Source organism: Leptidea sinapis, chromosome 19, assembly GCF_905404315.1.
Source record: "Leptidea sinapis chromosome 19, ilLepSina1.1, whole genome shotgun sequence".
Lineage (NCBI taxonomy): Eukaryota > Metazoa > Arthropoda > Insecta > Lepidoptera > Pieridae > Leptidea > Leptidea sinapis.
This window is the reverse complement of record NC_066283.1, coordinates 1,526,220-1,542,711: the sequence shown is the minus strand read 5'-3', so window position 1 is coordinate 1,542,711 and position 16,492 is coordinate 1,526,220. Positions and strand designations below refer to the sequence as shown.

Genomic DNA, 16,492 nt, shown 5'->3' with positions numbered 1-16,492 from the left:
AAAATTATTCCATTTTCCATTTATCAAAAAAAGAACAAACTAAGAATTTTTCTTAATTTATATAATTTTCATCTATCGCCTGTACGGCAAGAATTGATGTTAATTTTAAATTTCAATCATTATCTTTAACCGATTTATCTAATATGTATTAGGAAATTATCGAATACCATAGAGAATTTTGTGGTTTTAGCGTGTTTTTTAGATTTTTTTAAACTATTACATATTATTATTTGAAAACTACTATTTGCGGCGGCATTTTGTAAACGGCGTTAGAATTATTGTCTATCTAATATTGTGGCATTTTCTAAACTGACAAGACCATTTACTTTGCATTTTTAAACGTTTTAAAACGGACGACGACGTTTGTAAAAGGCGGAATCACACAAACTGCCTGCGACAAATATAACAGTGACAACACTTCCGTGGCGTTTTTTTGTTTTTTTAATGTTTAATTGTATGAATGCCTGTATCTCTCATGTGTATTAAATCTTAACATGTTCACCTTAGTAATATATTATTGATATAAGCAAGTATATTGTCATCCGAATTAAATATCTGCTAAAAGAAATCCGTTCCGTTGAGACATTTTGCGCGATTAAGAGTGAAATATCTGAGCAAATTATTTTCTTTAGTTACATACTCTTCTTTTCCGTTTATTGCAGAGTTTCTATCAGCACGTGTTCAACGGCTGCTACGCCGTACTGCTGTTCATCGTGGTAATCTTCTTCCTCATCTATGGCGTCGAAGTCTACTTCAAGGTTAGTTTTTTTTTATTGTTGCTCTCACCCAAATTACGACTTGAACTGCGATTTATTCAATTCTACAATTTGGTTATTTTGAAACCTATAACAACTTTTAAATATTGTAGGTACCTTCTAGCCAATTGGGCTAATATGTAATTTCTCATGACTTAATTTTGTATAGCGGTATGCAATAGGCACATGATGCCACTCAAACGATTAAAATTATCCCGTGCTTTCTTGAGATTTTTTGATGCCACGTGATTAAAACAAACTGTAATAGCCGTTCCAATAAGTACCGGTACTGGTACAAGTAGGAGAGGAACAGAATAGAAAAAATCGAAATAAATGCGATTTTCCAGAGAGGAGTCTTAGCTGGACCACAATAGGTATGTGTATCACTCTTAACATTCAAACTCAAATATTTTTATTCAAAATAGGATGTGACATCTCTTATTGAAAGTCAAAAACTACCACCCATTCCAAAACGAATGCCTCAGACCTGAGAAGAACGGGCGCAAGAAACTCAGCGGGCTTTTTTTTTATCAAAAAAATATGTTTACTAAGTAATATTGTACAATTAAACTCATTATTTAATAGCCCGAGGGCGGTTGCTCCATTCCCAATCTGTGGTATCATTAAGAATGTCATTTATGTTATAGTAACCTGTATCACACAAACGTTTTTTAACAATTCTTTTGAATAACGTAATAATTTTGTTTTGAACATTTTCTAGGATCTTGTTTTATAAGCATATACATCGCCCCACAAAAGACTTACTAATTCTACTTAGCCGAGTAGTAGGCATTATACGTTTATGTCTGTTCCTGGTATTTACATTATGGTTATGACAGTTTCTAGCAAATACACTTATGTGCCTATGAACATACATTACATTATCAAGAATATACTGAGAAGCAACAGTTATGATGTTAAGTCCTTGTAACTTTGACAAGTATGATTCGAGCTTTAGACTCACAATTATTTCTTCCTAGGTGTAAATTTGAATTCGAGATTTTGTCGCACTTATTGTAGCTTAGTGTATCGCGAGGCCAAGGATGGATCAAGGCAGACCTTCAATATTATAATAGGTACACAAATTGGCCTCGTAACTTACATATTAATGGAGTAATCAATAGGCGTACAGTGCTTGGAGCATCATGCCATATGTGGTGCACTTCTATTGGTTTCTGGTACTGTAATGTTCTATTGTGTACGGCGACGGGTAGGGATGACGTACATCTTTTCGTTTCTAATCTTGTGATATGCGCAGCAGCAAGCGATTTCAAATTAAGAAAATATATTAAGGAACACGTATATTTAAATATTACAAAAATATCTTAATTATGTCAATAATATAGTAAAGTAAAAAAATTACATTGTTATAAAAGAACCTAAAGTGGTTCGACATTAGGACTTCCTTATTATGGTAAAAAAATACTCCACCACTACATGCTAAACTAATATTATGATATAACTAAACTTTGGAAACAACTTCATTCCGACGTGTTTCCAATTCAATCAAGTTTGATATAATATAAATATTATATTATAAATCAATCACACTTCAGTGGCTCAAGATGGTATTGTGTTATTCTATTAATCTCAGTAGACGTACACGACAGTGATCTTGCCCCTACATGACACCTAGAAATTAATCCGATGAAATGTGAGGCGTGAGTCTCTAACAAAAACCACGCTGTCTCCCAGAGATTTAGAGAAAGATACGGACCTCGATTTGTTAAAGCGCAAACGAAGGGTCCCTACTTCCCTAGCATTTCCCTTCCCTTCGTATTTTAGTATTATCAGGACTCCGCCTCCGCCACTTTTCAATACTTTTAACAGAGGTCTATGCACTTTCATGCATCCTCTCTACAAGCCATTAAAACCGCACGAAATCACGTTCATATTCAAGTGTTTGGGGCGAACATGTGTGTCTAGTCCCTCACAACTTTGCGGTGGCTGAATGTTTACTATGTTGAATTATTTCAATAGAAGATTTCGGTCGTTCGGTGCGCGTATCAATCATTGCTAGTGATTATGTTCACAAAATACGGCAGAAGGTAGGCTCTCCCTAAAAATATTAACGACAGCAATCGTGAACTAGTACATTCTGCCTTAGTTTTATTTCTGACTTAATTTTTGAAAGAAGAAAAAAAGAAAATGAATGTTTGTTTGTAACGTACATTAAACAAACAAAATTAAGCAATGTTATTTTATATATATAAGTCACAAAATGGTTCCAACTGCTGGTTTGAAAATCAGCGTTGGTCTTCCGTTGGGCCATTTGGTGACGTCGCCTTAAGTTAATATAACATAATGACTTATTTTAGATTGTAAGCTAAAACTGTGTAATAATTAAACAAATAAAAGGTAACTTACACGTAATTAATTTAGTTATATTAATATCGCAGTGTATTTAATTATATTAATGTGACAACGAGTGCAATCCACGTACTACAAAGCTGTGGAATGACCTTCCTTATGCGGTGTTTCCGGGACGATACGACATGGGTGCCTTCAAAAAAAGCGCGTATTTTCCTATAAGGCTGGCAACGCTCCTGTGATTCTCTCTGGTATTGCAAGAATACGTGGGCGGCGGGACTTAATACCAGGTGACCCGTACGCTCGTTTGCCTTCCTTTTCCATAAAAAAAAAACAATATTTTCCGACCAAGTAGATGTTTGGTGTTGAATCATAAGATTTAATACTATCTCGTTTTAATATTAAAATCAGTTCTTGGGATGCTTAAAGTTAAAATTCAAAGTTGAGAGAATAGGTAGGTTGATGGCAGTTGTAAGCCGATTTACTGATTGTTGGAGTATTGATAAGATGATGGTTAAATGTGTGTTAATTGAATACCAAGTGTTAACTTCGATTTAATAAGACAGATCAAGTCAACGCGTGAGTCGGATACGAAATATTCCGATCCACGTACAAGATAGAACAATATGTAATCTTTAAATACTATTTCATTCGCATGGCGGATACTGTATTATTCGCCACATTGCGTTTTTATTAGATACTAGCTGACCCAGCAAACGTTGTATCTAATATATAAAATTCTCATGTCGCGGTGTTTGTCGTTAAACTCCTTCGGAACGGCTTGACCGATTCTCATGAAATTTTGAGTGCATATTGGGTAGGTCTGAGAATCGGACAACATCTATTTTTCATCCCCTTAAATGTTAAGGGTGGTCCACGCAAATTTTTTTGACATTTTTTTTTTAATCAGCTTGATTATGAGTCAGCATTAAAAAATACATACAACTTCAAATTTTCACCCATCTACGATCAACAGTTACTTTTGTATGGCGATTTTAATATCGGCAATACAACGTTTGCTGGGTCAGCTAGTTATCATATCAAATAATTAAAAAAAAATTTTGGGGTATAAAAGATAGATGTAACCGATTCTCAGACCTACCTAATATATCGTAATACAATTATTGTATTCGATTGTCATATTGCAACCCTATAGCGGATTTGTGGATGGAACAGAATTATATAAAAATCGCGATACAAAAATAGTTGTAGATCGTAGAAGGGCGAAAATTTGAAGTTGTATGTATTTTTCAATGCTGAATCATAATAAGGTGTGGGTCACCCGTATCATTTAGGGGTGTGAAAAGTAGATGTTGGCTGATTCTCAGACCTATCTGATATGCACACAAAATTCATACAAATCGGTTCAGCCGTTTCGGAGGAGTTTATATATTAGTTTTTTTTTAGTATCGCTGCAATAATAGTTACTGAAGGTCTCCCGTTTTTCTGTAGTGATGTACAGTGGAGTTTTTTTAACAGCGATGAACATTATTAACTATTAGAATATAATTACACATATTATTATTATTATATAATGACGCGTTTGAGATGCGGTGCTGGCGCCGCATGCTAAGGATACCATGGACGGCTTACCGCACTAACGCCTCGATCCTTAAACAGCTAAAAATAGGGAGCAGTCCACGTCTATCCACTACATGTCTGCAGCGGATCATGAGATACTTTGGCCACATTGCACGACACGGTGCTGATAACCTAGAACGTTTGATGGTCACCGGGAAAATTGAGGGGAAGAGACCAAGAGGCCGGAGCCCACAACGCTGGTCTGATAAAATATCCGAGCTGACTAACCAACCCATCAGCATCGCACTCCACCATGCGACAGACCTAAACAGATGGAGGAAAGCTGTAGACGAACTTAAGCTGAGTCACGATCCTCAGCAATGAGGGAGCGACTGTGAAGAAGATTATACAGACCATACTGAGACTTCCTGAGATCAAATATAAAAATCTGATAAATATAAGGTACATCTATAAATAACGATGTATTTATTGGTGCACAAAGTATGTGCCCTCAGCGTAATAAGAGCATTCACTGAGCGTGTCTCACCATAGAAATGTTTTCAATGGTGTGTAACAGAACATTATTCGCGAACTTTTAAAATACGGTACTATTGAAAATATTTTTCGTGACGTCACAAAATGGCCCAACGGAAGACCAGCGTTAGTTTTCAAACCAGCAGCATGCTGAGTTGGAATCATTTTTTGAAACCTAGGTATATAAATAATAGAAATGTTTCAGTCTTTTTGTTTTTTTGCTTCTTTATTGAATTAGGCGTTACTTTGCGGAAATCCAAAGTTTTCTTTAGTGTTAATTCCGCCAATATTTGTTTTTAAAACAACCTGTTGTCTCGCCAAAATCTGGCACGAGACTTTGAGTCTCGTCAACACGACCTGAGGATGTCAGTCTCGTCTCAGATTTTGGCGAGACAACATATCCTGAGGGTGCCTCGTGTAGAGGCGAAACACGTGTCGAATTGTTTTAAAAATAAATATTGGCGGAATTAACACTAAAGAAAACTTAAGTCATTTGTATAATTTTGCTTGTTTATCAGTCTTAAGTTTATATTTTTTTTTATGTCATGTCTTTGTATAAACTACTTACTTATACGTTTCAAAATAAAAAAAATTTCTTTCTTTCTTTCTTCTTTCAAAATATTCAATATATCTATAATTACACAAACATGTTTTAAAGCGTCACATTTCATGGGAGCAATTTAATTCTAAACTTACCTATATGTATCTTGCCAACAGCTTCGCGGCGAATTCCTGCGTCAAACGAAAGTGTGCACGATTATAACGCCCCGGCCAGGACCCTCCACGGCTGCTGACGGCGAGGATGTCAAGGACACCCTTGTGAAACAGGTAATTAAAAAACATAAATAGAGTGTCTCATTCATATATTGCCGTTCTTTAGATAGCGTAACTTTAACCTAGTATTGTCCACATGGACGGTGGTTCTCACTTCCCATAGGGTATGCCCCAATTTATATATAATACAAATACAAATATTTTTTATTCAAAATAGGATGTGAAATCACTTATTGAAAGTCAAAAAAACTACCACCCATTCCAAAGTGAATGCCTCAGACTTGAGAAGAATGGGCACAACAAACTCAGCCGGTTTTTTTTTTCATCAAAAATATGTCTATGTAAAGTAACATTTACAAAGTAACATTGTAGAATTAAACTTATTATTTAATAGCCTGAGGGCGGTCGCTCCATTCCCAATCTGTGGTATCATTAAGAAAGTCATTTATGTTATAGTAATCTTTACCACACAAACGTTGTTTAACAATTCTTTTGAATAACGCAATACTTTTGTTTTGAACATTTTCTGGGATCTTGTTGTAAAAGCCCCACATCGCCCCACAAAAGACTTACTAACTCTACTTAGCCGAGTAGTAGGCATCATCAGTTTATGTCTGTTCCTGGTGTTAACATTATGGTTATGACAGTTTCTGTCAAATTCACTTATGTGCTTACATTACATTATCAAGAATATATTGAGAAGCAACAGTCAAGATTTTAATTTCTTTGAATTTTGCTCTCAATGATTCTCTAGGACCTAGGTTATAAATAGCGCGAATAGCCCTCTTCTGCAGCACAAATATTGTATTAATATCGGCAGCGTTGCCCCATAGCAATATACCATAGGACATAATACTATGGAAATAACTGAAGTATACTAGTCGCTATAATAGTATAATAATATATGAAATGAGGGTTTGCTTGTAACTAATTCTAGTAGGCTTCATAAGATACATAATAGCTTTAAGGGTAAATATATACACTTTTATATTAAGTCCCAGCCACAGTTCAGGCATTATCTATAAATAAATTTAAATGTTTTAATAAAAAATGGCTCTGTCGTAAATCCTACTACGCCACAGCTGAACTTCTAAGTGATCGGATCGCCTGGGAGTAGACTATGATTATTTTATAGCAATAATGCGCAAGAGCGCAGAAAAAGAACTGGGAGAGTTTCTTCTGCCGCTTCTTCTTTCTCAGAGTGCCATTTGTTTCCGAAGCGGTAGTAGTATCTAATATATTAGAAATGACATCGAAAAGAATTCTAAAGGAATCAATTTTGAGAAAATAAATGCCTTTTATGCCTTTAATTGCAGGGAGTACAGACAGACCTGGCAGAGGAGGACGGCACCGTAGACCCGCGCGTGGTGAACCAATCACAACTGCACCAGTCGCGGCTCGGCCTGGTCAGCCAGGCGTCGATGCTAATACTCATCGCCGTCTTCCTGGCCTCCGAGACATTCAGCGAGTTCTGGAAGGCCAAGTGAGTACACTATACGCCCTGAGCCAATCATTGGGCCTCACTGACCTGTATAAATACCACTGGACAGGCTGTTCCACATGTTTGACAGCAAACTTTTTGTGCCTATTTGAAGCGCCACACGCGAGCGTCCAAAGAACTAATATTGGCGTATAATACAAGCCAAGGAACGTAATACTCGGAAGTATTTTTGCATTTTGAATTGATAGATGTCGCTTTTGCAAATCTAAACAATTTGTTATGTTTTTAAAGTGATCTACTAGGATCTTCACTTCTAGGATTAATACACAAATAAAAATTGAAAACAAAATTTTATGAACGATGCGGGACTCGAACTCACGACATCTCGCGTGCCGTGCGAGTACTCTTCCTATTGAGCTAACCGTTTGCCTGTTCGAGTGACGTATCGTCAGTGACGGATTATTAACCCTTAATCAAATTAAGAAATTGCCTAGGGCATCACGTCTCACTCTCACGTCACCAAAAACTACACCAAAACTTGCGTGAATTCAATGCTCGGAAAAGCCGCAAGGCGCATTTCAATAAATAAATAAATTATGCTTTGGTTTTTATTGTTGTCGCACCTACTCCAATTCTAAAGTACGTTACATTTCATCATCTTATTTTACAAAATAAACTAATGTCTTTAGGCGGTAAAGGTTTAAAGACCGATTCTAGTTGGCATACGGATAGGGGGCCCTCAGTCATGGATCTCTTAGGGCTTAGTTTCTCAACCCTATTTTGCTTACCGCCCACTTTGAGAATATGTTTTTTTCTAGAGTATTTTCGTGTATTTTTTTGCCTTTTTAGACTATATTTTTTAATCTACCCACGCTCCATCTGCGCCATCTTAATGTCCCCTAATTTTCTCTGGGTCTTCTACTGCCCCCCCGAAAGTCTCAAACGCCCACAAGGGGGCGTTATCGCCCACGTTGAGAACCTATGGCCTTAGGGCATCAAGTAGTCTTACTCCGTCACTATCGTCATAAAATCTTGTATGCCTTGTTCAACTCTCGGGTTGTGGCTTCATTGAACATTGTATTAACAGGGTGCCGGTCGTGTCACGCAATTGGCACGACCTGGTGTTCCGGCTGGTGGAGATCGGTGTCACGCTATGGTTCCCGTGCGTGCTGTGGAACTGCATGGCGCCCGAGCAACTGTGGCTGCTCAACCCGCGGCGCTTGCTCGCCAGCCAGCTCGACGAGGCTCGGCTCGCGGACCTCCTCGCGCCCGACAACCTCAGAGCCGACACCAAGGTACGTACGCACCCGCTTACACGAGCACTTATTACACTTGCTGTAACGTAAAATATACTCATAACTTACACGTACACACAATAATATATCTATATACGATAAGTATACTACTTTCATATATTTTTTTAAATGAAAATAAGGGACGAGACGAACAGGACGTTCAGCTGATGGTAAATGATACGGATTGCCTTGCGCATTACAATGCAGTGCAGCTCAGGATTCTTGAAAAATCCTGAGCGTCACTACAATTGCGATCGCGTCACCTTGAGACATTAGATATTAAGTCTTATTTGCCCAGTAATTTCACCAACTGTGGCGCCCTTCAGACCGAAACACAGTAATGCTTACACATTACTGCTTCACAGTAGAATTAGGCGCCGTCGTGGTATCCATAATCTAGCCGGCATCCGGTGCAAACAATAAGTACACTACTTTCATAGTGTAAATCAAATCAAAAATATTTTATTTCGTAGGTAAATTGCAATATGTCAATTTTTATACAACCTCGTTTGGAAGACAGGTTTCCTTAGAAAAGAACGAACAAGAAACTCTAAGATTGCTCTATTAAAACAGAATGGTATTACAGGTTCTTATTTTCAATTAAATTTACAAATTATTTCAATTAAAATATGCTCAAAGTAATGGAACAAAATACTCAATTTCTAAATGCCTTACACGAGTAAGGTAAAAAAAATGTAAATTAATAAGTAAAAACATAGTTATAGTTGTTGACTACATACTTAAAATACAAATTACATACGCCAGACAAACACCTTGCTATGCGTTAAACAATCACTTATTATTCTCTTTGAATACATACATAATGCATGCTTTATTTAGAAATACAAACACACACACTCTATACCTTAAATGCACATTTAATAAAAAATGCGCGCCTCGAGCGCTTATGCAATATTTTTTTAAAGTTAAATATCGAATAAATTCGAGTCAAATGCGTTTAGAAAAAAACGAGAAGGCCTACTGTAGTGATTTTCGAAAGGAACCTTCTCTGCTTAATTCTTAAAATTGTAAAAAAAAAATTAAGTCGTTTCGTCAAGTCGTTCTCGAGATATCCGTACCACGCCGTTTTTTTGAACCACAGACAAATCGTCCATTTGTACACGATAATTTATTTAATGAATTTTTTTTTATATTAAAACGTATTCGATAACTTAAAAAAAGTGTCTGGATTATTTATTAGTGTCTTAGCTTTATATTGATGTGCTTTTTATGTGTAAGAGTAATAGAATAAAAAATATTCAGTTTATTATTTATGGAAATCGTGTGACCTTGACAGGTCGGTTATAAAGCACAACATCGCCGCTTCGCGTTCGAGACGTGCAATATGTCTGTTTTTAATATGTTACACACAAATTAAAAAAAATAATGGTATCATATTGTGTATATTGGTACATTGTTCAGAACTCGATACATAACTAGTTTATATTTGATGGTCAGTTTTGTAATTCAGATCCTATTGTTCAATCTATCAGACAGATTGTGTTTCTCAATATAAGATAACTGTAACCACAAAATTGTAAAACGTTTACCACAGGTGAATGAGTTCATTTGAAAAGTCATTTTATTTATTTAAAAAGGCTTACCAACTAGATATACAACTAGGGTGCCGCAATCGCTCGTCGTACCGCTTCGCTGCTGCGTATATTTGAGAGAATTTCTTTTTTTTTAAATAAATATAAATAGCGCGGGCTAATTAAGAATAATTTGTAAATCATGTTTGTTTCATCACATAATGTTAATGTAAAAAAAAATATGTAATGAATATAATATGACCATTTAAAATTGAATAAATAATACAAAACGTGCGGATAATTATAAAATGTAAAAAAGTAACTCAACCCTTCTCGTCGACTTCCTATTTCTCAGGCGGCCTTTTGCATTATTTCTACGCATAAACGATCAACAAAATGACTTAGTAGTAAAAAAATCCTCTTGAATAGTAAATCACATATAATTATTTCAATAATATTTATTAAGTATGTATATTGTATGGCAAATATATCTATACAACTTGAAACGATAATAGCATCGAGAGCCTAGGAGGTGTCGTTGAGATTATCGTAAAAGTGACGTTTGATTATTTGTGAAATTCGAATATTCGTCTCTGACATTTTCAACTAAGAGTAGGGTTAGGACCGATAATATGGAATAATGTTTCGTCATCATCGTTTCGACATTGATTACGATGTTACTAAGAGTAGGATTCGATACGACTAATGCCACGATTTTTCGAATATCGATTTTAGGAGTAGGCCACCTGGTTACTATACCACTTTTTTATGTTTAGCGTTTATTATTACTAGATTAGATAATTTAACATTAACTTGGGTAATGAGCATCATTGCAGTTTTTTTTTAAATTTATATTGTCTTCGCCTCGTCGGCTACTTTCATTTGCTTGGGATTTTGTCATCAATGTCTTATGCGCGTTGTGTGTCCTAGATGTTGCTTTTCACACTTGAGCTGTAACTGAGTATACATCGAAAGGTGAATTAATCTAAAGGGGAATTTTGAATCATTACTTTATTATAGACTGCTTGGTTAGTTCTGCTCGTTAGAGACAATTTGCCTACTTTTGCACACACACGAACGCAGCTTTATGTCAAAGGTTGCCATATTCTGGGAAATTTTCCCCGCCTCCATAGTGGTTACTTTGGCGATGATTGCCATCTAAATGAACTGTCCGATTCCCAGCTGGACCTATCTAGATTGAGCTGGCATCAAAAGCAGCGATTGTTTCTGGCCGTGGCTAGGAGTTGGCTAACTCTGTACCTGCTTTACATCACATATTTGTATAAGGACCCTCAGTTGGCTTTACGGGCGCTAACCAATCCGGTGAGTCGGTATTATCATTTGTTGTGATTATTGGTTTCTGGAAGCTTAGTATTACCTAGAGCTGGTAAATAAAATGAAATTATTATAGTCCACTGCCGGTACATATACTAGAACCCTTGTATATTCATAAGATCAATAAAAACTCGAAATTACATCTACTAGGCTCCGTAAATTCACTAACTCTTTTAAATTAGATTACAATATATTTTATAATTAGCTCTAAAATTATATTAAGGAATTATTAATAAGAAGATTTAAGTGTTTCATAAAAATATATTAATTTATAAATCATTTTATAATGTAAAAGACTATTTGAATGGTAAAAATAGCTGTTAATGTTAGTAAATTATTATTATTGAATTTTATATCATTCTATTATTTATATCCCTTTAGTACTTTCAACTTATATACAATTATTTTATATTTGTTATAAAGGCATACAAAGGCATTTATTTTTTGTCATTGATAGTCATTTCTAATACTGCTACCGCTTCGGAAACAAATGGCGCTCTGAGAGAGAAGAAGCGGCGCAAGAAGCTCAACCAATATTATTCATAGTTTCATTAAAAAAAGATGTAATGATTTTTATTGTACTGTATAATAAGGACAGGCTGAATGCTTTCATATTTAGGCAAAAATAACCTTACCAATTCTTACCGCGCTGTTATATGTATCCCAGTTTCTATTTTAGTAAGGTTTTTAATTAATTTTCACCCCAAACCAGAAGTTTATCCGAGGGTAAAACATTAATAGTGTTACTCAATACTTTTAAAGTAATTTCCTAAAAGCACCGAAATTTTAATGAAACTGAAATAGACACTTACGAGTAATGTGGGTTTTGTGAGATATCTCTGTAACGCTTTAGCGGCACCGGAAACGCGTGCAATCCACTTTAATAAAAAGTTAAAAATAAATCTTATAATAAAGAAAAACTTCGCAGTGTGCGACACAATCTTTTGACAATTCGATCGTGTTCCAGAATGTGGAGACCGACTCCCTGGTTGGCAGCGTGGGGTCCTCGCGTGACTGCTGGATCTGCTACGACGGCTCCCGCCAGGAGCCTCTCATCCGGCCATGTCGCTGCACCGGTGACGTGGCGGCCGTGCACCACGACTGTCTCAAGCGGTGGCTCATCGAGGTATGCCAAGATCTTAAATGAATTTGTTGAATAACCGAAGGACAAAACCAGCAATACATGGACGGTCCGTAGCTATTACGTAAGTCGGTACTGGCTAGGAGCCGATCTAATTCGGAGCCAACAGATATGTTGGAAGCGTTTAAGCAAAAAGCAATCATATATCGTGAACTATAATGTCAAGAGAAAATTAATTTATTAATACAGCATAGATATAGACTCTGACGTCACAGAAACCCCGCGCAAAATGGCGCGTTTAAATAGCCGAATATACTGCCCAAAAAGAATATTTATTTGATAACTTTTAGGATGTGAAAAATCAAATTTAAGTATTATTAAAAATTATTCATATATTAAGTTGTTTACAGTTTTCAAAATATTTATTCACTCATTCTGATGAGACCGGACCGCTTCTCTACATTAAGTATTCTCTACAGTAAGTCTCTATATTATATAGAGATCATTTAGACGACTCCTTTAGCCCAAGGGTTAGTGACCCTTCCTACTCAACTAGAGGTCACGGGTTCGGATCCCAGTAGATGCAAACATTTATATGATGAATATATCAAATCAAATCAAATTCAGTTTATTCACGTAGGTCACGGAAATGACACTTATGAATGTAAAAAAAAAATTTTCTTATTGAATCTACCGCTACTTCGTAAAGGGTTGAGCTAATGAGAAGAAGTAGCAAGAAACTCATATTATGAATGTTGATTTCCGAGTCATGGATGTTTATTTGTATTTATGTATGTTTAACTAAGTATATTGTATTAATTATATCGTTGTCTTGCAACCATAGAACAGGCTATGCCTAGTTTGGGGATATTTTATGTAAAAGTGTGTCAATATTATTATTATTATTTATTAAAGTTTTACTTATCTAACGATGTGAAAATTTATTTTGGGTATTGTCTGTATGTAAATGCAAATATCTAAAATGGCCTAACCGATATGAATGGTGTCTTCGCTGAGTTTGTTTCAATCAAACAAGTTCGTTTGTTTAATCAGTTTTTTTTTTATTGACAGAGCTACGGAACACCGGATTGCATGAAGTGCAAGGTTTGCAACACTCCGTACGTTGTGGAAGAAACAAATAGGTAATGACTTCGTTCTATATAATAATTGTATTTGTTCACGATCAATGAGTTTGAAGCTATCTATATATGTACTTACCGTTTATTATGTCTCACATAGGTATAGTATAGAAATAAACATAAAATAAATACAAATTCAATTAAAAAAAATCCATAATTATACAAATGATTTAAGTTTTCTTTAGTGTTAATTCTGCCAATATTAGAACTATTCTCGTGCCAGATTTTGGCGAGACAACACGTCCTGAAGATGCCTCGTGTAGAAGCGAAACACGTGTCGAATTGTTTTAAAACAAATATTGACGGAATTAACACTAAAGAAAACTTAAATCATTTGTACAAATTCAATTATTTATATATAAATATGAATAAAAATTTCTTATTCAATGACAAAAACCCACCCGAAAACGTATTCCTCTGAACTGAGAGTACGGGCGCAAGAAACTCAGCGGGTTTATTTCAACTGTTTATTAGTATCTGTTCAAGCATAATTAGGGAACGGACGCTAAAGTTTTTACAGATTATAGCATTAGAATAGTAAAAAGTACATAATATTTGATTTATAATAATAAATATTTTGAGTAAAACTAACGTTAAGAAAGTTGGAAGCTTTGAATAGACGTTAATTATCACAGCTGTGAACACGTCAAAAAATAGTGGCGAACTGTCTTTGATCAAAAATGTACTGTATCTTATGAACACATGATATTATGTCTTCCTGAATATAGTGAGAATTAATAGTTACAATATTTATTGATTTGAATCGTCTGCAGCGCAAAAATAATTAATATCTGCTGCGAAAGTAACTAAAATGTACCAATCCTTGCAATGACTGCAACGGAACGAATATTTTTACTGCATAAGCAGCGGAACTTAAGTCTGTTCGGTTGGTAGTGTTAATAAACTGTCACCATGCCCGCATTCTTAGATCATTTATACGCCTAGATAGACTGTGACAGATGTGGAATTGTCAAAAAAAATGAGGTTATTTATTTATTTATTTGGAAACAAATACAGATACATCCTTAAACATAAAGTAGATAAAGTAAAAATAGAAATATGGACACAAGGATGTCTCCTTAAACAGTTTCACTAAGTACACTTAATATTTAAATTTACACTTACATTACACTTAGTTGCAGACAACCAGTTGATAAATAAATCTAACATAATGCATGGTAGACATTGTTACAATTTAGATAAAATTACGTGATTTCTAACTTACTCTGTTTGTGCCAGGATTTGTTTTATTCTGAGTTTGTAAGTTTTAGAGGAACACGAAAACATATCTACATCATTAAATCTAGAGTTATGGAGAGCAAACATTCTGTGCAGTGGCGTACGTATACCAGTATTTGTCCTGGTTTTTGAGAGATGAAATAAATTATTAGAGCGTGTAGCACGGGCTGGTATATGAAAATCGATTAACTGAAGCAATTCTGAGGATATGATTTCACTCGTACATATTTTTCTCAGAGTGACTAATTCAATTAAACTCCGTCGCTGGCTTAATGAAAGAATATTAAATTGTTTTAAGAGATTCTTGTAGTGGTTTCGTCCACCCAAGCGAAAGTTTAGGATACGCAAGAATTTCTTTTGTATCATCTCGACCTGATGGTCATATACCTTATACAGCGGATTCCATATTGGGTGACATATTCAAGCTGAGACAGCACAAGTGTTCGAAAAAGACACATATATGTATCTTTATTTTTAAATGCCTCAGAGACGCGTGTAATAAAGCCTAACATACGATATGCATTATTCGCTATGTAATCAATGTGGTCATTAAGTGTCAACTTGGCATCAAGGTATACCCCAAGATCACGAATACAGGTAACTGTTTCAAGTTCTTGATCGCCTAGTGTAAATCTCGTTTCAATTTTATTTTTGTTTTTCGTAAAAGAGATATGCTTACATTTAGTGTAACTTAAAAATAGTTTGTTACTTTTGCAATAGACATCTAACCTATTCAAGTCTTCCTGCATAAGCAGGACATCATTGAAGTCAACAATATGGGAATATAGTTTTAAATCATCTGCATATAATAAAAACTTACAAGACTTAAAGCAATCAGAGATGTCATTAATAAAAAGTGTGAAAAGCAATGGACCAAGTATAGAGCCTTGAGGTACGCCTGACGTTACGTTGACTGTAGGGGAGATGAAACCATTAATAACTACCGATTGTACTCGGGCACTTAGGTAAGCAGCAAACCAACGCAAGAGGTTACCTTTTATACCGTTGTATGATAATTTTTTTAGTAACAGTAGGTGGTCCACCTTGTCAAATGCCTTTTGGAAATCTGTGTAGACTGTTTCAATTTGGTTTTTATTGTCAAGGCCTTTAAATAAATAATCAGTAAAAACAAGAAGATTTGACAAAGTAGATCTGCCAGCCACGAAACCGTGTTGCTGTTCTATGATTGTGTGTTTTAGCTTTGTGTATACGACTTGGTGTACCAATTTCTCAAAAATTTTTGGAATAGATGACAGTATAGAGATCGGACGATAATTTGCGACTTGATTTTTTGCTCCTGCTTTAAATATAGGCGTAATATGAGCTATCTTCCAGATACTAGGAAAGTAACCAGAGGATAAACATTTATTAAAAATAATTTCCAAAGGAATAGATAGCGTTTTGCAAGTACGCTTTAGAAAAACCGGATGAATGTTATCAGGACCGGCGCCTTTATTGGGGTCGATATTTTGGAGTGCTGCTAAAATATTGGGTCTGTGGAGACGTACATTGTCAATTAGCGGAGTATGATCGGCG

At 35.4% G+C, this 16,492-nt stretch overlaps 1 protein-coding gene across 2 annotated transcripts in view; it reads left to right on the top strand.

The window, feature by feature from the left end:
* The window catches only part of LOC126969898 (uncharacterized), a 104,029-nt gene that overhangs the window by 75,625 nt on the left and 11,912 nt on the right, over window positions 1–16,492 (top strand). For both annotated transcript variants that reach the window (XM_050815516.1, XM_050815517.1), the window contains exons 6-11: window positions 663–758; window positions 5,838–5,948; window positions 7,211–7,377; window positions 8,423–8,630; window positions 12,465–12,623; window positions 13,650–13,720. In XM_050815516.1, the coding sequence (XP_050671473.1) occupies window positions 663–758; window positions 5,838–5,948; window positions 7,211–7,377; window positions 8,423–8,630; window positions 12,465–12,623; window positions 13,650–13,720 (812 nt within the window). The remainder of the gene's footprint in view (window positions 1–662; window positions 759–5,837; window positions 5,949–7,210; window positions 7,378–8,422; window positions 8,631–12,464; window positions 12,624–13,649; window positions 13,721–16,492) is intronic.